This window comes from Geotrypetes seraphini, chromosome 2 (assembly GCF_902459505.1).
Source record: "Geotrypetes seraphini chromosome 2, aGeoSer1.1, whole genome shotgun sequence".
Classification (NCBI taxonomy): domain Eukaryota; kingdom Metazoa; phylum Chordata; class Amphibia; order Gymnophiona; family Dermophiidae; genus Geotrypetes; species Geotrypetes seraphini.
The window spans coordinates 88,423,161-88,445,274 of NC_047085.1; the positions used below are offsets into that span (position 1 = coordinate 88,423,161).

Consider the following 22,114-nt stretch of genomic DNA (forward strand, 5'->3'; position numbering starts at 1 on the left):
TGTCATTCTCTACGCCCACCCTCGATTGAGCGACAGGAGACAACGTATGAGTGACGCCACTGAAAATAGTGAGCAATCGCTCATGTGCTCAGCTTAGAGGGAACACTGCGGACTCTTTCCCTCCCCCCCCCCCCTTTCTGGAGGACCTACTGCTATTAAATATTTCTATAGGTCTACCAGACAACGCAGGCTGCACAGAGTTAAAAGTAAGAAAATAGTCTCTGCTTGAAAGAGCTTACAACTTTTTTTCTCTCCAAAAATACCCTGCTGAAAGCACAGAGGAGAGTTACAACTATCAACCTAACCCGCACAAAACTTTCTGCCTGGTCACTCAGCACAGCGGGAAACAAAAGTTCGGTCGTTGAAGGGGCGGACCTTTGGAGCGGGGGGGGGGGGGGGGGAAATGTTTTAATAGGTCGATGTTAAAAAACACTATGCAAATTACCCTTCCCTGCTCACGGTGAAGGAGTAGGGGCGGGGAAGGGGTAATTTGCATAGCTTGCTAAGGCGTTGAACCAATCGAAATACAACCCCTTGGCGCGCTATGCAAATTACCCCTTCCCCGCCCGTACTCCACCGTGAGCTGTGGCGTGATTCGTGGAAAATCCTTTGGTCGCTAATGCTGGGTCTTCTGCTCATGCTCAGTTAGACCTGATCTGAGCGGAAGAACAGGCATTATCCGAAGTTTGCGTGCTGAATTAAATGCTGCTGAAGTTGTGGTTCAGGCAGGAAAGGTATGTTCATCTTCAAGTACGGGGTGCAGGCAAACCGGAAGAAGCAGGCGCTTGACAATTCATGCGCGAACCACCGCCGAGTCGCGAGTTCGGTGTCAGATCCCGGAACCGGTCCGGCGCGGTCTCTGCAGCTGCAAAATGGCAGCCGGGCGCTCACTTAAAGTAGCTGAGCGATGCGCCGGCTGGAACACGCTAGGGAGAACACTGATTTTAAGTGTTTGTGTTTTATTTTTCAATTGTTTCATGGTAGAGTTCCTGATATATTTTTATCCTTGTTTTCTTTTATTCCACTGGTAATTTGTCTTGCAGATCATTTCAAAGCATTACACTAATGCAGCCATCTTTCCAAGGTGTTCACTTTAAGACTTTTAGAGCTCTCCATTCATATGTTGCAGTCTCTTGTAGGACAATGTACCAATTATTTTTTGATCTATAAATTCTTATTCGTTTTGTAGATAGTTGAAGACATGACATCTTACGGTGTTTAATTTTTTTTAATGATTTGTTATTGTTAACCACTTTGAGCTCTATAGATTAGGGAAGTTGTGGTATACAAGCATGAAGATTAGATTGGATACAGACAGGAGGAGGTATAATAGAAATGCTCTTCCTGCATCACTGTCCTATCTCAAAATTGTAGTTCTTTTCTTATTCTATATTTCATTAATATACATTTCGCAGAAGGTCTCCCATTTTGTGATAATTTCATCTAAATAAACTTAAAACATAAGTTATAGGAGAATGGTGAAAGGGAGTGAGTGATCTTATAAAATGTTCTTTCCATGAAGGGTAATGAAACAATATCCCAGTGGAAATTATAAAGATGTGGACATTCTCAGAATTCATGAAAATGTGACAAGGAGCGAGGGAGTAGTAGGGATATGATGTTATAGCTATGGAGCTGTTGGTGCGGATGGGCAGAATGGATAAGTCATATGGACTTTCTGATGTCATTTTTCTGTGTTTTCAGTGTAAAATATAATGAAATCTGGTTTCTTCCCCCCCCCCCCCCCCCCCCCGATAATTTTGTTACTGTGAATTAGCTTCAGAGTTCGTGGATACAAGCTCTTATAATTCAGGATATGCAAATCTGATTCTTTAGTAAACAGACACTACATTTTTTGCTCCTGCAGTATTGTGAGAATTTTCCCAAGTGTAAGGACGCCTGTTAGTGTCACGTTCTGCCTTGAGATTTGTGGCTCTGGGGAATGACTTGACATTTTCGCATGCTCTACAGTTGGTGTGACTGTTACAAAACCAAGCGGCATTTCTAAAATCTGTATGGCACTCCTGTAAGCTTGCAAGTGGCTTAATAAATTCTTCAAGAAGAAAGGAATCTTGCAACTTGTGCTAAGAACTACCTGATGAGTTAATACCATAGCCCAGCAACTGAGGGGACTGTGTAGTCGGTAATAGCTCTGATCATTATTTAAGACCTAATGTTTGTTCTTCTAGAACATGCATTAGACCAGCACAGACAGCTAAAAGCTAAACAAGATGCTATCCCTCTGTGAAAAAGATTTGTTAAATGAAATCGATACAACAGTCTATATCAGCTGATCAACACTAATCAAAACAGAACACATATCCTGTTTCCTTGTAAGCTGAATAAAAGCATATAAAAAGCTGCAGTGTTTTTAAGGAAAATATTTATTTATTTATTCAGTTTTCTATAATTCTCCCAGTAGAGCTCAGAACGGTTTACATGAGATTATTCAGGTACTCAAGCATGTTTCCCTGTCTATCTTGGTGGGCTCACAATCTATCTAATGTACCTGGGGCAATGGGGGGATTAAGTGACTTGCCCAGGGTCACAAGGAGCAGCTAGGTTTGAACCCACAACCCAGGGTACTAAGACTATAGCTTTAACCACAGCAGCACACTCTTCTCCCCCCCCCCTAAAAAAGTGGTGCACTTTCCCCAACCTCCGAAGCTTAATTGACAAAATTTGGTGAGTTGGGTTCCAGGGACTACATTGTGCTGACTTTTGGTGATTGGAAAGCTGATGCAGATCAGTGACTAAACTTGATTTTTAGTACTAAGAGGTACTTTGCACAGCCATAGATATTTATGTTCACATTGCCTTTCACAAATTGGGCATTTTTATAATTTTAAATGGCAGATTTAAATACACTTTTCAAATAGTTTGGATGCCATGATTATAAATGAACATCTAGCTTATAGAAGCAGTTTTAACTTTTAACTGTGTTGATTTAATTCATAATATGTGAATACTTCCTTACTAAGATTTTTTTCTAGCTTAGCAAAAAAGAAATGGGATATTTGCTTTGTTCTGTGAATTGAATCCTGTTGTAGGAATATTTGGTATTTTTGATTAAAAATAATCACTCGGATGTCAGATCATAAAGTATATTTTGTAAATTTTTCTTTGGTGTGTGTGTGTGGGAGGCTGTACCAAGAAACGTTATAGTAGATTGAAGCTATAACTCTCATGGCATTTTATTTAGGTTAGTTTATAAACTGGCCGTTGAATAGGAATAGTTTGGCCATTGTGTACAAATGCATCTTGGAGCCAATGTACTTTTCAGGTGTGCGGTATTATTTCATATCAATTTTGTTTCTGTTTTCAGATGTCGCATTCCTAAAAAAAGAAGACTGAATGGATTAGTAGGCTAATTTTTTAAACCTATCCATGCTTGAAGCAGGAGATTGCATTTGCAAAAATTGTGGAACCAAAGATGACGACCTCTTTCGTCCCTGTGCCTCTTCCATTAGGAAATTCTTCTTCAGGCTCTGTGGCAAGCAGAAGCCAAAGAAGTTCTTCGATTGGAAGTGTCTCAACTAGCTCAAATTCTTCCAAAGGGCAGCCTGAGGACCCTGCCTCGAGCAACGGCAAAAAGTGCAGCTTGCCTGAACAGATGAGCTGTGCTTCATTGCTGTGTAATAGTCCACTCATTAGAACAAACTTTGCCAGTGGCGACTCCTCCACCATCTATTGTAACCAACCTGTGGGGGACAGTGAACAAATATCAGAATCAGGAGCCCTGGAAGAAAGACCTGCTACACCTACTATCCTGGGGTATGAGGTGATGGAAGAGAGAGCAAAATTTACCGTAAGTTTGTTTTAGGGCTCTGCATTTGCAACTTTATTCATGTCTACGTTGTTTGGTCTTTAAAATTTGAATGCATTATAGATTTTTTCAAAATATTTTGATGTCGAGGTGCTGGAGGCAAATCATTATCGGTTGAATAGAGGTCCAGACTTCAGCCAATAGGCTGGAAGAGCTAAAATATCAGAGAACAGTTGAGTACGATTGCTAATGATGATCCTGGATAAGTTATAGCTAGAAAGACTGGGACCCATCCCAGTAAAAGGAGGTCATTTTGGGAACTGGTATAAACTTGTTACCTTTCATCTTTCAAATAGGCTGAGGATGTCTTCTGGGTGCTGAGCAAGGAAGGCTGTTTGAACCCTGTAAACATTTATTTCAGCTGAATCGAACAAAAATTAATTTCTACTGAAGAGCAATGCCTTCAAACGGGAACATGCCCTTTGGTTTTCTGACGTTGCTAAGATTATTTAATAATAATTTCTCTTGTATAATGTTTTTAGAGCATCTATAAGAAGTGGTAATAGTAGGACTGTCAGTTAAACATAAGAGTCCATCTCAAATAGCGCATTAGGTAACATCTTCCGTGTAAGTTAAATGTTAGAGGGAGGGTTTTTTATTTAATTGTAGCTGCTCTGACATTAACAGCTTTATTTCAAAGAATGCCATGGATGAGATCAATAAACAAACTTAACTAAAATTAGCCACCATTCTTATCGCATAAAGTTCTTCAGAATGCCACACGATTTTAGCGTATGGTAGCTGTCCTCATAAGAACCTTTATATTATGCGTTTTTTTTCTTTTTCAAATAATAAAGTGCTTGTGCTTGTGCTTAATCTTATAATGATAGCAAAAGTAGCTTTTACTTATCTTTTTCTTTTTTCTTAATAAACTGGGTCTGGCTCAATCCCCACCGACGCGTTTCATTATTTCATCAGGGTCGGGGAAGGAGAACACTGTAGAGAGCAAACATTATATTAGTTTAAAAATTTAAAGTTTAAGAACCCAGCAATATTGAAGTTTTAAAATCGCCACAATGCTTACCAGAGCAGTATGTTGTCTTAGCTGAAAGCTAAATCCATAGTTTATGAGCCGGAAGTGAAAACTCACCGGCAAAATGGAAGCTAATGAACAAAACTCATGGGTCATGTGACTCAAAACTGACCAATGCAAACCACCCCCCGCAGCCCTTTAATTCGTATATAATGTTTGCTCTCTACAGTGTTCTCCTTCCCCGACCCTGATGAAATAATGAAACGCGTCGGTGGGGATTGAGCCAGACCCAGTTTATTAAGAAAAAAGAAAAAGATAAGTAAAAGCTACTTTTGCTATCATTATAAGATTAAGCACAAGCACTTTATTATTTGAAAAAGAAAAAAAACGCATAATATAAAGATTCTTATGAGGACAGCTACCATACGCTAAAATCGTGTGGCATTCTGAAGAACTTTATGCGATAAGAATGGTGGCTAATTTTAGTTAAGTTTGTTTATTGATACGAGATTTTGTGCACTTTTTTTGTTATGGATGAGATCAGGCACACAGTTGACTTGGCTGGTTCGTGTGGGCTGTAGCCTCTCGGCTCGCATGACACAAACTATGCTCAGCAATAATACCAGTTTGCAGAGGATGGAGGTCATTTGCAGCATTTAACTGAATGTGGCTATCACAGCTTGGAGAATTGTATTTTTTTTTTTTTTTTTTGAAAGGGCTTAAAAATGGGTGCAGATTTTTTTTTTTCCCCAGTTGATCTGGGAAAAATAAATGAATATTTCGGGACTTTTTTTTTTCTTTAGAAAAACTCTAAAGCAATCCCAACTCCAATCAGAATGAATCACTGCTGAGCAATGGCAGCATAAAACTTCATTCACAATTCCCTGAGGATTTTTCTCCTGTTTATTTCCCCTTCCTTCTCATTTATCCCCACTTTTACAAAACCGTAGCATGGCACTTGCCATGGCGGTAACTTCATAGGAAATTTACGAGCATCGGAGCTGTTACCACCATGGCCGGCACTAAAAACTGTACTATGATTTTGTAAGGGGGGGGCGGTTAGTCCAGCCATTGCAGTAACAGTTCTTAGCTAGGGGCCATGGGACTTAAGAAGTGATGAAAGAGACTTTTCTCTCCCCCCCTTTCCAAAGACTGAACATTGCCTATGCATTATCAGCAATCGACCTAAGAAACAAAAGCAACTTGGAAATCACCTCAGGTGTTGAGCCAGTCAGCCTCTCGCTCTCCCTCCCCCCATTAAATCTAAAGTCAGCTGCCAAACCTACATAGTTCCACTAAAATACAACAAATCTATGCAACTTTGGCAGGATGTTTAGTGAGGAGGAAGTATAATTGAAAACCCAGGCAAATGTTTGCAATCTGCTTTTTCAACTACACTAATTACTATGTAACACACAGCCGTAAGAACATAATCCAAATACTTTCTCAACACAGCCAGCCCAGTATCTTGCTTATATTTTACTTGTGCTCGCTGGTTTATCTAGCTGTATCAGTGGCAGGGATACAATCATGGCTAGAAAAATTCCAGGCTCAAGGTCATCTGGGCACTTAAAATTTGGGTTCTGATGCCTAGTGATGGTACCAGCTTGGATCGGGAAGAATTGCAGTGGCAAAAAAGATAGTGCCAGCCGCAGTGGTAACAGCTCCCACGTTCATAGAATTCCTATGAGTGTCGGAACTGTTACCACCACGGCCGGCGCAAAAAAAAACACTATGGTTTTGTAAAAGAGGGTGGGGGGGGGCTTAGATTTATGAGTGTTTAAGGAATAGAAAATTACTTGCAGTACCTGAATGTAACTCGGCTCAAATTTCTGAGAAAGATGTGAACTAAAAAGGGTTGGGGGCAAAACTGCTGTTATTCAATGATAGTGATGGCCCTAGTTGCAGGTGGCAGACTCTGCTGCACCCTGGGAATAAACCTGAAGGTGGGGAACAGAAGTGGGAGTAACAGCAGTGTATAGGGGAAGGATGCCTGGAGGAAAGGCTTCTATACATTTGTGCCTAGCCTCTGAATTTTTAAAATATTTATCTGTGGTACAATTTATTAGGAACAAAAGGATCTTACAAAACTATTTAATAGTCTCTTTAGGAATTATATACAAGAAGGACACGGTACTACTCGAAAGGGTCCCGAGAACAGTGACTAAAATGATTAAGGGGCTGGAGAAGTTGCCGTACAGTGAGAGATTGGAGAAACTGGGCCTCTTCTCTTTTGAAAAGAGGAGACTGAGAGGGGACTTGATCGAAACATTCAAAATACTGAAGGTAATAGACTTAGCAGATAAAGACAGGTTGTTCACCCTTTCCAAGGTGGGGAGAACTCTCTAAAGTTAAAAGGGGATAGATTCTGTACAAATGTAAGGAAGTTCTTCTTCACCCAGAGAGTGGTAGAAAACTGGAACGCTCTTCCAGAGGCTGTTATAGGGGAAAACACCCTCTAGGGATTCAAGACAAAGTTAGACAAGTTCCTGCTAAACTGGAACGTACGCAAGTGAGGCTGGACTCATTTAGAGCACTGGTCGCCGCCGCGTAAGCAGACTGCTGGGCACAATGGACCACTGCTCTGGCTCAGAAGCGGCAATTCTTATGTACATAAAAATCAAAATGCAAAAGAGTATCAAAGATGTAGTTGTTTCATTGCCAGTTCTGCTTTAGCAGCAAGAAAATAGAATTTGATATGAGGTGTGCTCAGGGAACAATGCAACCTTATTGTCTGCTGCGAGTCGATACCTGACATGGTTGCCCATATGAATCTTTTCAGCACTGCTTCATCAATTTCAGCTTCATGCTCATGCAGCTTCCTTTGTTCATTGTCATGGGGCTTTGACCCTCGGTGCTGTAATTTACAGAAGCAGAAAGCCACATGCTTTTTGTAGCTAGTCTTGGTATGTCAGCTTTTGGCTTGTTGCAGTTTTGGGGGCCTTTAAAGTTGCAGTCAAGGATCACAAGTTTGAATGCCTCTGCGCTGACTGGCACATAGGGCCCCCTCTCCTCCTTTTCAGCTTCAACTGTCAAATACTGTACATACTTTTACTGTCTATCACACAAGGAACACAGTATACATGCAACACATATAAGTACTTGTATAACATTAAGTTACTGTTGGTGTTATAGAGTATTGACAATTAAATAAAGAGTATTGACAAGAACATTAATAAACGGTAAACTAGAGTTTCAGTGGAGTTTATAAATAAATTTTTCATATTCCTGAAAAACATGGCCATCAAACTGTACAGATAGGCTTCTATGCAAAGCCCACCTTGATAATAAGAAGGGTCTATCCCCAGACCTTTGGGCTCCTAGGCCTGGGCCTAGTAGGCCCATGAGGGGATCATTCACTGGTTGCAGTACTCTGAAGAGATAATGTAGGTGGTCGCTAATATAGCCGACTTGCAACATCATAGTATTGCAGACAAATAATATTATTTATACTGATACATAGAAGATTTTACTTTGTAGAATAATCTGGAACCAGTTCCACTACTTCTTTTCAGACTTCAGAGCAGCAGGGACATTCTGCTCCAGCATTTCCCTTCCCAGCAGTTTTTGGGGAAGAGGAAGGGAGCGGGTGAGCCTGAAGCAGAAGAGATAGCAGTCTCCCAGCTTCTTAATAAAGCCCTTTTTCTGTTCCTCCTGCCCCTGGTCTGCCTGTTTCGACTCAACTCCACAGTTCCTACTTTTTTGTCAACAAATTTTAGTTGTGGTACTAAATATTAATGCAATGAAACACATTTAATGATGAATCTAGACTAATGGTCTCAAACTTGCAGCCAGGGGGGGGGAGGCTACATGCAGCCTGCCAGGTTCTATTTTGAGGCCCTCAGTATGTTTATCATAATCACAAAAGTAAAGTAAAACAGTTTCTTGATCATATGTCTCTTTAGCTATAAATTACAATTTATTAAGACTTAGCCAAAAAAGAAAGATTTATAAACTCATGCAAAATTGTCATTTCTTTAATAAGACAGTAACTATTTTTTCTGAGGCCCTCCAAGTACCTACAAATCCAAAATGTGGCCCTGCAAACGGTTTGAGTTTGAGACCACTGGTCTAGACTCTAGAGATCCCCACTGTATACATCTGCTCTGAGGTTCTGACAGATGTCCAAGCTTATACCATACATATATAAGTCCAGCCCTGCCCCAGCTTCACCCTAGGGAATGTGTATCCTCATTCAAGATAAGACTGTGTTGAAACTCAGCTAGTCCATGCTTTTACCTATATGTATCCCAGGCTAGTTTATAGATTCCTAAGGTTAAAATTATCTAACTTTCAAAGGGGAAATGTATGTACTTTCCCTTGCAAATTATCTAAAAATAATTACCTGCATGAATATTTTTTTCACAGGAAAAATGTGATATTTCTAGTATAAAACAGAAATAGAGATGGGTATAATGTGCCCTGCATATACACTGTGAACCGAAAACCCCCCACACCAAATGCTTTTTTGTCATATCTTCCACCAAACTTGGCCAATTCTTATGAAATTGAATGCGTCATGTCTTCAGTGAAGTTGATGTAAAATGTTGTAAATATTTCCCAACACAACACTGCCTTGTGAAAATGAATTGTTGCTATGGGATACACGTAGAAGTAGTCCCTGTATCAAAATGGTTTTCACTATAGAAGACTGAAGTGTGTTAAAGAACTTGGTACTGTTAAAAGGTTATTGCAGTCGACGATTGTTGAAAGAGTTCCCACAGAAGGGTTGGAACAAAAATGACCTTGATGTGCTGCTATGGAAGATCCAAGCAACAGGCACTGTGGATCATAAACCAGACAGCAGATGATCATACTCAATTCACATTCAAGAGCACATTGAAGTTGTACACAATCTTGTGCTGAGTCAGGAGGACATGCTGCAGACACACTGAACAACTCGCCAAATAGCAAGAGAAGAAGGAATAAGACAGACAACTATGGTTAGGATAATTCAAGACTATCTGAAATTAAAGTGTCTTAAAAAGCATTGTGCCTAAGAGTTAACTTTACACAACAAAGACACATGCCTGAAATGGTGAAAGCAGATTTTGACCAAGTACCTGGAGCACAGCATCAACTTCATCTGGTTTATAGATGAAAAGATATTTACAGTAGGTCCACCGATTAACACACAGAATGGTCGCTTGTACATTCCTGCAACACTGAAGCATGAGGTTAATGCCAGATGTCTACTATGGACCTGCCTGACCTTCAACCAATCAGTTGTTGTCTTGGTCGCAATCTTGAAACTCCGATTTACAAATCTGTTCATCATTCCTAGGGTTAAGATCAACGGCGCATACTACGGGGATGTCCTCTTGATGCAGAAGCTGTTTAGCGATTTGTCGTATGTCAGGAGACTACTTTATCTTCCAACAGGACAATGACCTAGCACCTCAGGCAAAGGACACTGTAGAACTACTACATCAGGAGACCACAGACTTCCTTGGCCCAGACTTCTGGCCTGCGAATTCATCAGACCTAAACCCAGTTGACTACCGGATCTGGGGGCTGATACAGGAACGTGTTTACCAGACAGTGATATCTGACATCAAAGACCTTAAACAGCGTTTCATCTCTGTTTGGGCTGAGCTGAAGCAGAGCGTCATTGACAAGTCCATAGATCAGTAGTGGTCAAGGCTAATGGTGTGCAAAGGGAGTGCACTTTGAACATCTGCTTAATTGAAACATTACTTTTTGACTTTACATTTTTCTGCAAGATACGCCATAAAACATTTTGATGTGGTTTTTATTCAATTCACAATTCATTTTCACAAGGTAGTGGTGTGATGGGAAATATTTCCAAAATTTTACATCAACTTCATTTAGGACGTGATGCACTAGATTTCATAAGAATCAGCCGAGTTCTGTGGTAGAGAGCTGAACGGGGACGACGGGAATCCCGTGGGTTCCCCCCTCGGGTCAAGGGGACCCATGAGGATGCCCCCTCAGGTTGCGGGGATCCCTTGGGGGCACCCCTTGTGGTCTTGGGGTTCCGCGGGGTTGGAGGTAGCTCGAGCCGAGAGGCTCGTCTTCTTTTCCTGCCTGCAGCACGCCGCATGTAGCTGACCTGGAAGTCTTCCCCTACGTCGGAGCTAACATCGGAGGGAAGGCTTTGCGTCAGTCACTTACATGCATGCGACTGGAATAGTCTTCTCCGTCATTGTATCCGGCTTCCTTTTTTGACAGAGTTTACAGTTGAGAACGAGAACGCCATGGTCAGCTTCACTATCACATCCAGCTCCTGAAGAAATAAAGAAAAAGATTCTTGAAGACATGCTGAAATCCGTTTGCAACTTTTTCATTGATGTGCTGCTGAGAGTCAGTAAGTGAAGGGGCTCAGTGACATTCCTTCCCCCTCCCTCCCTTTATTGCATTACAGTTACTGTTGCCTCCAAAGCCGTCCCTGTAAGACTCTGGGTCGGATTAGTGTGTATTCTGCTGCGTGGTGGCTAGGGACTGGGGTGGAGGAAGCCATGCAGTTTTTCTTTTTTTAATTGTTCTCACCATGTTTCTTCTTCTGGGCTTCATGTATTAATATTTCTCTCTGTTTTGGCTGTGGGGACGTGCCAGGAGATTTATGCTCGATGCTGGTCCTTTAAGTAAATGACGTAGCAGTTGTGTATTGGCTTGAAGGAGTTAAAAGCATGTCTTCGTAACGTCTCTTCCCCCCGTGGTCATTAGCACTAGCTGCTTTTCACAGGTTTTGTTAAGGCCAAAAATCTTGAGATTGCCTAAGAGCAACCTTTGAAAGGTAACCTTAGAAACCCTTTCCATACATAGCTAATTCTGCAGTGATTAAGTTACCCTAAATATGATGATTGGTTGACACTCGTAGGAGATCCCTTTTTCCTAATTTACCTTTACAATGCTAGGAAGAAGGGTGAGAACATAGGAAACTACTGGTGGTGATCTTATTGGGACAAAATGAGTGATGTTGAAAAAAGAAAGAATTATTTGTACAGAAATGTACTACTCAGTGTCACACAGTTGAAAAAGGTGGAAAACACAAGACAGGCCCAAACCTTTGAGGTCTGTTTAGATGCAAAACAGGACAAGCTGCAGGATTCACTTACACAGATTCAAACAAGAGCAAAGGTATTGTCTTGGGAGACAGAACATACACTAATGGAGTACTAAGACATATATTCCTGGAACTGAAATGATTTTTGTGGGTCTTGAAAAGAAAGAGGAACGAGCTGCTCTGATTGCATATTTGAAAAAAGCAATGGTAGGAAGAACCAATGGACAGCAACAGAAGAATTTATACAAGATGAGAAAGTGGGAAAAAGAAACTGGGACCAACTTGATGGAAAAATAAGTCTCCAGACAACAAAGATAAGAAACGGAATTTATTGACTAAAATATGTTAGCTTTGGGAAATATATATATATATATATATATATATATATATATATAGCAGATGTCTTTGTATTGTGTTCAAAAGAAAAGGAAATGCATTTCTGGATTTATTTCTACAGTGTTGAAGTACTTTCTGACCCTTGCTGTGGCTGGTGGGGATCCCCAAACACCGCCCACAGAGGACCTCCTCTAGAGACGGCCAGAACTCCCTTCCACCAAGCGCAGCAGTCACTGGCAGCATCCATGAGTCACTGAGGTGCCAGCATCTGTGACTAAGGGACGCTACTGCTGCCTGCCAAGCTTGGCAAAGGGGACCCCCGGCCAATTGCAGAGGAAGTCCTTAGCTGACAGCTTGAGGGTCCTCATCAGCTGAGTATTTATATTTTATATTTACATTAGAGACTCTGGTAGAATCCCATTTACAAAGTATGTATTCTTCCTAATTAATATTTCCAAATTAATAAAGTGTCTTTGCTTATTTGTAAATGGGTCTCTACCAGAGCCTTTAATTCAGTAGCATAATTAAATGAAATAACTACTTCTGAAGTTTATAGGGATGGGTGGGGATGGATTTGATTCCAGCGGGGACGGACAGGGATGGGTGGGGACGAGTTTGATTTCTGTCCCCGCGCAACTCTCTGTTCTGTGGAAGATATGACAACATTTTGATGTTCTTTTTTTCGGCTCGCAGTATAGATGGGTAGGTTTCTAAAAGCACTATTTGTGGATGCATTCTCAGCTTATGCAATCTTGATGCATTCTCAGCTTATGTAAAACACAGCTGTTAAACTTATCTGCAAGGTAGATAACTGTTCCCCATCCCCTTTCTATTGGACCAACATTGGTCTAAGTAACAAAAACCCACCTAAAGTCACCAGATAAGCACTGCAAACACATAAAACAGACCCCCACGCACTACCCCAGTGATCACCGACCCCCCCCCCATAAAAATATTAATCACACCTTTAAAATTCAACCTCCAGACCATCATCACCTGGCATTGGAAAGCCTAGTCATCCAGCACAGAGGTGGCTTAAGCTGTCTTGGGGATGGGTTAAGGACTCATGGAGAGGAGGACCCATGCCCATAAGTCCCTGTAATCACTTCATTGATAATGAAACATATGCACTCCCCTATACACCCCAAAACCCTTTTTTACTGGCATATAAGTGGCTCCTGCAGCCATAAGGGCTATTGGGGTGGTAGATAAGTGGGTCTAGGGGATTCTGGAGGTGGTTTGGTGGGCTCACTGTGACCTATAAGGAAGCTGTAGTGAGGAGAAGACATGGCACCCTTTTTGTGAAATTCACAGCAGTGCCTTGTAAGGTACCCCACTATTTAGGTGCCATGACTGGGTGTTCAGTCCATCACTTTGTAGACCCCTCCCATGTCCAACAGGGTTTGTTCTAGGCGTTTTTTGACTTGGACAAAAAGTTGGACAAAAATGTGGTATAAAGTAGAGAGTTGCGCGGGGACAGAAATTCCACCCGTTCCCGTCAGGACTCCTACCCATCCCCGCGAGGAATCCCCTCCGTCCCTATAAACTACAGAAATAGTTATTTCATTTAATTATGCTACTGAATTAAAGGCTCTGGTTAAAAACCCATTTAAAAATAAGCAAAAAGACTTTATTAATTTGGAAATATTAATTGGGAAGCATACATACTTTGTAAACGGGTTTCTACCAGAGCCTCTAATGTTTATAAATTTTAATCAACACAACTAATATACTACTTTATCCTGAAGGAAAAAAAAAAAATTTTTTTCCTACCTTTGTTGCCTGGTTTCTGCTTTCCTCATGTTCTCATTCAATTCCTTCCATCCACTGTCTCTCTTCTCTCTGCGTCTTCCATTTGATCTGTTACTGTGCCTCTCCCTTTCTCCCCCCTCCCAAATTGGTTTGGCACCCATCTTCTTCCCTCCGCTCCCCCCATAGTCTGGCATCTCTGTCTTCTTCCCTGCCATCATCTTCTCCCCACTCTCTCTTCCCCATTTCCTTTCAGCGTCCTTCTCCCCCCCCCATCTTCCCCATGTCCTGTCAGCATCCTTCTCCCCCCCTCTGCCTTCCACATGTGCTTTCAGTGTCCTTCTCCCCCCCATTGAACTAATCTGATCATGAAAGGAAAGTTCTTGATCTAGTAACAGTCTGTATTTTTGCTAAGATCCATGGGTAAAAAGCAGGATGGATTTGATTTAAAGAAACTAAAAAAAAGTGGGGATGGACTATAATATATATATTTTTAATTGTATTTTATTGACAGTGGTGGAAAGCATATCGAGTCACATAAAGCAATAAGGAAACAAAGTATAACAGTACTATAGTCCTTTTGTTACATATGTGCAACAATAGCATATGTGTAGACAAGCAAGCTGATAATAGTCAAATGACCTCCTTCCACCAGTCATTACCATCATAAAAAATTGGAGTTGTACCATATATATTACCATTAGGGATCTTAGTTTATCTTTAAATAGATTTTTCATCAAAAAATCATTTTATTTAAAAAAAAAAATTAGGCCGCCTTATACTAAGCTGCAATGGAGGTTTTCTACCGCAGCCTGGAGCGCTAAATGCATGAGTAGTGTCAGAGCATTTAGCGCTCCAGGCTGCGGTAGAAACAGCGAGGTATATGTGTAACTTGAGCTTAAAACTGCCTCGGATCTTGTGATTGTCTTTACTAAGAACTTAGTATATGGGTGGTAAATATTTTATATTTTTAGCAACAAATCACCACCATGAAGGCCCCAAAGCCTTATGTTTATTGAAAGCTTTTATAATGCTACTAATGACTGAGGAGTCAATTTAGAGAGTTTTCTTGAGCTTCTGTAAAGATGTTACAATACAGAGTTAGCATTTTTTAATTTATTTATTTAAAAAAATTCTATACCGTTTAAAACTAAATGGTTTACAAAATTACATACATAATTTAAAACAAAATCATCATAACATAGACATACAAATAATCCTTAAAAATCATATCTACAAACTAAGATGACTTTCAATACAGACACATTTATACCATAGTCAATCATCCTACATATATACACATATAATACTAGTATCATGTATTATGTTCATACTAAATCCTACTTATTTGCACACATACCTATATCATGTTCTATGTTGTGTTCCCCCAAAACCTTATGAGCATTGCTCATGAAGATGTAGGGCTCCTTTTACAAAGCCTCGCTAGCGAGTTTAACGCACATGACTTTTCATCACGCGCTAGCCCCCATGCTAGCGCGTCCGGCGTTTTAGCGCACGCTATTATGCGCATTAAACCACTAACGTGCCTTCGTAAAAGGGGCCTGTAATGTGGCTAGAGAGAATTGAGGGGGGGAGGGGGTTCTTTCAGTTGAATGCATAATAGAGCCAACCAAAGGTTAGAGGTGTTTGTTTGGATTTACACATAATTTTTAAAAGTTCATATGTATAATATTGAAATTTTTAGTAGTTTGCCAGAAGCCCAGATTTAGGTATAGGCATCGATAATACAGGCAACTGCCTTCCGCGCCAAATTTTCATAGGCACCGGTGTCCCACTGTTCACTGTGCCTCCATGCAGGCATTCCAGTACCCACCACTGTTGCAGCAGCTTTAGGAGAAAGATACCGCTAGCCCTGTGATTCAGCACCTACACTCGCAAATTCTGTACTGTTCTCGCATCTCGTTTAGGTTTCCCTAATAATGGAGGAAGTACTTGAGAAGGGGGCAGGGACCATATAGTGTCTATGAGCCTGCCCATAATATTCTCAAAAGGTGAAGGGATGCGATGTCTAGGCAAAGTGAAAAGATGTGTTTCTAGTCTTTCAAGATTTGTCCCTGACTGTTGACTCCATTGATCGCTTGTGTTGCTACAGACGCTGTTTGTTATGGCTGGGAGAAACAATAGCTCTGTGGTTTATCTGCTTTTCTTCAATCAAGAACCCAGTGTGCAGTGTAGAAGGGTTGAGTTAGTCACAGTGCCATGCGGTTTGCCACAGTGGTCTGTGTTAATCTCCCTTGGTGTGTTTAATCTCTACCTGAGCCTTTTAGTGGCTCTTTTGCAGCACTTTGGGATTGTTTTTATTGACAGTATATAATTAGAGGTGGGTGATAGGGGTGGATGTTGTCTTGAATGAGTGCTTGCCATTTATTGCTGCTTGGCTCCAGAAATTTAAGGAATCTTAATACCTGTGGCTTATCAAAGGAGAGAACACCTTTGTATCCCTAGGCAGTTGGGGGTTCTTTATTGAATAATTTAGGGAAAAGTGGTACATTTGGGAGGTGATATTTGATAATGCCTTGTCTTTTCATGATCACATTTATTTTTTGTGTGAGTATCATTTGCTGGCCTGAAGTTACTTGGGCCTTTGCCAGAACTGAAAGATTTAGCAACATTAATCTATGCATTTATAATAATAAGGTTAAACGAGTGTAATAAACTCTACTGCAACCTTCCCAAATATGAATTTAAAATATTTATAATCTGTGGAAGGGTACATTAGGCTTGATGGCCCGCCCAGTCAGATGTTAAGTTAGCCTGTTTTCTTACTCGGACACATATGGGTGTCTCCAGATGCTTGTTTGTGAATGACCAAGAGAGAATGAAGATGCTTCCTCTCAGAAACTGCCCGCAAACGATCCTACAGCCACTTCATTCCACATCTCTGGAACCAACTCCCCCCTCAACTCAGACGACAGAACTCATTATTGACATTCCGTAAAATGGTAAAGACCCTCCTCTTCAACTAAAGATCACCCTCAGTCTACACCCCCCTTAAGCCCCACCTCTCCCTTCTCTCTCCTGTCTATCTTCTCCCTAAAATTCAGTATAGTCCTCTCTTAGTCTGTTCTATGATAATTTGTATCTAAACTCAAATAACTTGTACTTAAACTAAACTACTTATACTTAAACTCTACTCTTAATTTGCTGTATACTCCCTGTATTTAAACTACTGCACAGTCTTGTATGTCCAAACATTTAAACCTATTGTATCTATATATATAAAATCGGAGGTATGTATGTGTGTATGTATGTGTGTGTGTATGTGCCGCGATCACGCAAAAACGGCTTGACCGATTTGAACGAAACTTGGTATGCAGATCCCTCACTACCTGGGGTGATATGTTCTGGGGGTCTCGCGGCCCACCTGCACACGTGGGCGGAGCTACAAACAGAAAATCAGATTTCACCCATTCATGTCAATGGAAAAAATGTAAAAAGCTGCCAACGCAAAAACGGCTTGCCCGATTTGAACGAAACTTGGAATGCAGATCCCTCACTACCTGGGGTGATATGTTCTGGGGGTCTCGCGGCCCACCTGCACACGTGGGCGGAGCTACAAACAGAAAATCAGATTTCACCCATTCATGTCAATGGAAAAAATGTAAAAAGCTGCCAACGCAAAAACGGCTTGCCCGATTTGAACGAAACTTGGAATGCAGATCCCTCACTACCTGGGGTGATATGTTCTGGGGGTCTCGCGGCCCACCTGCACACGTGGGCGGAGCTACAAACAGAAAATCAGATTTCACCCATTCATGTCAATGGAAAAAATGTAAAAAGCTGCCAACGCAAAAACGGCTTGCCCGATTTAAACGAAACTTGCAACACATCTTCCTTTTCAGTTTAAGAGATTGCAAATTCCAGTGAGACTTACATTCTCCATCACAATCAACAAATCACAGGGACAGACTATTACATACTGTGGAGTGGATTTAAGATCCCCCTGTTTTTCCCATGGACAACTCTATGTTGCTTACTCAAGGGTGGGTTCACCCAAGAATTTATATGTTCTTGCTCCTGGAGGTGAAACTAAAAATGTTGTTTATAATCAAGTTTTGTGTTAGTTGTATTGTATTCATTTTGTCAAATATTTCACATTATAATTTGAATATTGTACTTTTTATAAAGCTGTAAAAAATAATTTCATTCACCACTATAAAGTATCTTTATTTGAATCCATTTACAGTGTTATTGCTATAATTAAATACCCATGCAACGCCGGGGCATCAGCTAGTATCTTATATGTCTAATTACACTCCATTGTGTATGTTCACTTGTAGACCGTTCTGAGCTACTGGGAGAACGGGATAAAAATCTAAATAAATAAATTAATGTACTTCTGTTAAACAAGTAAGAAGAGTTATCTGTTAATACTATAGCAAAACCTTTGGGAACGGCTATAGGAGCTGCATAAATGTTAGTGCTGGTTGCACTCAGGTAGGTGGCGTGTTTGGTTCCACTGTTGTTTATGATATGGATCCACTGATTTAATCAATTGTTCTTGTTGCAAAGCAGAAAATACGATTTAATTCCTTTTGGGATTCCCCTAGGATAGATTTGGGAAGCTCTGCCATAAACCATTGAGGAAAATAAGGTTACTAGAGGTCCAGCGCTATTTTTTGGGTTTTTTTTTTAGTTCAATCTTTATTTAGTTTTAACATCTTACAAAGAAATGCAACAAATATATTATAAACATATGTAAACATGTAGCAAGAAATTTTAACAGAGTCATGTCATTATCTATCCATCCCTCCCTCCCAAACACTCACTCTACCCCCACCCTACCACCTTCCCATTTGTCTGGCAGGTCAATCATACAATCATATATACTGCTTAACAAAATCTTCTAAGGGGCTCCAAACATCCTTAAATGAGACCATATTCCCAGACCTTTCAGCTAAATTAGCTTCATAGCTATAAAAGAGACATACTGTCTCCAACCAAAAATGAAAATTCAAAAGTGTGATGTCTTTCCAGTTCTTAACTATTAATTGTATTGCCACTCCAGACAGTATCAAGAACAGCTTATTTTTATTAACTGTCAGTAAGGTCCCTGAAGTAGCACGTGTTCCACCTATTGCTATGCTATATGAAAAAGGTATACGAATTTCCAATATATTCTGTATTTTATTCCACACTTCTTAAGGAATATAAGGGGGGAAAATGGCAACCAGGATTTCATGCTAAAGATATGCAAGGTCATGCTTTTAGGCTGCAATGCACGGTGGTGGTGAAAAGGGCGAACAGAATGTTAGGAATGATAAAGAAGGGGATCACGAACAGATCGGAGAAGGTTATCATGCTGCTGTACCGGGCCATGGTGCGCCGTCACCTGGAGTACTGCGTCGAGCACTGGTTGCCGTACATGAAGAAGGACCCGGTACTACTTGAAAGGGTCCAGAGAAGAGCGACTAAAATGGTTAAGGGGCTGGAGGAATTGCCATACAGCGAGAGAGTAGAGAAATTGGGCCTCTTCTCCCTCGAAAAGAGGAGATTGAGAGGGGACATGATCGAAACATTCAAGATACTGAAGGGGATAGACTTAGTAGATAAAGACAGGTTGTTCACCCTTTCCAAGGAAGGGAGAGCGAGAGGGCACTCTTTTTAAAGTTAAAAGGGGATAGATTCCGTACAAACGTAAGGAAGTTCTTCTTCACCCAGAGAGTGGTAGAAAACTGGAACGCTCTTCTGGAGTCTATCATAGGGGGGAAACACCCTCCAGGGATTCAAGACAAAGTTGGACAAGTTCCTGCTCAACTGGAAAGTACGCAGGTGAGGCTGGGCTCGTTTAGAGCACTGGTCTTTGACCTGGGGGCCGCTGCGTGGTGGACTGCTGGGCACGATGGACCACTGGTCTGACCCAGCAGCAGCAATTCTTATGTTCTTAGGGGAGGGGGGGTACAGTATAAGGGGTGAATACTTCCGTGCATGAAAGAACAGTAGGGCCAGGGGTGATCATATTTAATTATCTTAAGGTGACCAAACAGCTTGAAAAGGTGATAGCAAAAACCAGGATGCTTGGCTACATAGGGAGAAGAATGGCCAGCAGGAGGTTATAGTGCTTCTGTATTTCTCTGGTCAGGCCTCATGTGGAATACTGTGTGCAATTCTGGAGACTATCCTGTTTATATCCTTTTGAAGGTATGGGGTCAGTCCAAAGGGTGTTTGCTAAAATTGTGAGTGGTCTTCCTCTTAAAGCATGTGAGGGCAGATTTTAAAACTTCAATATGTATATTCTGGAAGAAAGGGAGGTGCGAGATGATAGAGACATTTAAATAGCTGCATAGCATAAATTCTTAGGGGACAGGCATCTCAAATGAGAGGAGGCTCTGGAATGAGGAGAGATAGAATGAAGATGACTCAGAAAGGATGGCAGATGAATAAAACGGCTTCACAGCAGGGATGAGAGAGATGTCCTTTCTTTCTTAAATTTAAATTCAGTTCACAAGCAGAAGGGATTGTAAAGCTTAGTAGTTGGATAAGCCATATGGTTGCTTTCTGCCATTATTTTCCATATGTCTTTGTATTGTGGAACTTTTACACAATTTCCTTTTCCCTGTGGCTGAGGGGATAAATTAGATGGAGGTTGTGTATGCTGAAAATTACTGCATTCATGGACTTATTAGTGGCCTAATGGTAAGTGCAGTGACCTGAGAAGCTGGGGAACTGAGTTTGATTCCCAATGCAGCTCCTTGTGACTCTGGGCAAATCACTTAACCCTCTATTGCCCCAGACACAAATGAGTACCTTATACAATATTTAATATGTAAACTGATTCTGTACTCCAGAAAAGCAATATATCAAATTCTATCCCCTTTAACTTCCCTTTTTTGATCAACTTAGATTCTTACCTTTTCTTTTCCAGTTTAAAATATTGTTGAAAGTGGCTAACCTGTAAGATACCCATTACAGTTTAATAAATTCATCAAGTATATTTGGTTTACTGGTTTATATTACTTTATCATTGAACAGTAAAACTAAACCTTTTAATAATAAAACATCATCACATAAAACTTTATAAATCACAGATACCTCGTGGTTCTGTGCGATTTACAAAAAAATAAAACCAGCACATTAACTGTTGAATTTACAGTCAAAACCATACAATAATCATTTCTGAATTTACTAAACAAATAAGCTTTCATTAATCTTCTAAAATGCATGTAAGAGAATGATAGTGAAATTAACGGTCAAATTATAGACTCCCATTTGGCCACTTGGTAGGAAAGTAGATTGGTTACATATCTTATATACTTACGTTCCTTTATTGGCAGATTTAAAGTACATTTACAGAGAATCTTTAGTCATGTTACCACCCCTTTGCCAGTTGCCCAAATGTCAAGTGCTCTGAGAGATTTGTTTTTAAGTGTTATCAGTGAGTTACAGAACAGGTCTGAAAATCAAGCATCCTTCCCTCTCTCTGTTGCTGCTTGAAAACCTTCCTGTAAATGCTTTCTGGCTTTTTTTTTTTTTTTTTTACACAACAGGTTTACAAGATACTAGTGAGAAAAAGTCCAGAGGAGAGCTGGGTGGTCTTCAGACGGTACACAGATTTCTCACGACTTAACGATAAGGTGAGTGCCACAGTTCAGTATAACGTGTTTCACTGCAGGTACAGACAGGAAAAACAGTTATAAAAATGAACCTCGGCCCTTGATGTATTTAAGAGAGTTGATTGAAGAGCTAGAAGCATGAAATGGGCAAGTTCCCAGAGGTATCATGTCACATGTGACATGTTTTCTGTTATGGCTCCTAAACTGTGGAATTCATTGCCACATTATATCAGAAATGAAAAAGATCTTACCTCTTTTAAAAAAAATTTTGAAAACTTTTATGTTTCAAGACGCTTTTAATACTTAATATGTCTTATTTTGGACCCTTCATACTTTGTTACAGATATTAACCCTTTTCCCTTCCTCTCGTTTTTTCCTTTTTATGTAATTTTCAATATAAAATGAATTGTAACTTTTCCCCCCTTTCCCTCTTTGATCATGTCTGTCTTTAATCTGACTGCAAAAATTGTTAGTCAGTTTATTTATTTTGTACGTTGTCTTTTATACCCAATTATCTGTAGGACCACTAATTAGTGGCTTTTTTAAGTTGTTCATCGCTTAGAAAGTTTGTATAAGCGATTCATCAAATGGTAATAAAACTTGAAACTTGAAACAGTTCATAATAGGGA

At 40.4% G+C, this 22,114-nt stretch overlaps 1 protein-coding gene across 2 annotated transcripts in view; it reads left to right on the forward strand.

Annotated features, from left to right (window-relative positions):
* The first annotated feature begins 527 nt into the window (after positions 1 to 527).
* The window catches only part of SNX16 (sorting nexin 16), a 60,689-nt gene continuing 39,102 nt past the window's right edge, over positions 528 to 22,114 (forward strand). Inside the window, exons 1-3 of one of the 2 annotated variants that reach the window (XM_033933621.1) lie at positions 528 to 734; positions 3,326 to 3,808; positions 21,420 to 21,506. In XM_033933621.1, the coding sequence (XP_033789512.1) occupies positions 3,434 to 3,808; positions 21,420 to 21,506 (462 nt within the window). In that variant the 5' untranslated portion in view covers positions 528 to 734; positions 3,326 to 3,433. Of the gene's footprint in view, positions 735 to 814; positions 1,085 to 3,325; positions 3,809 to 21,419; positions 21,507 to 22,114 lie in introns of those variants that run through there. The other variant, XM_033933623.1, reaches the window with a different exon arrangement.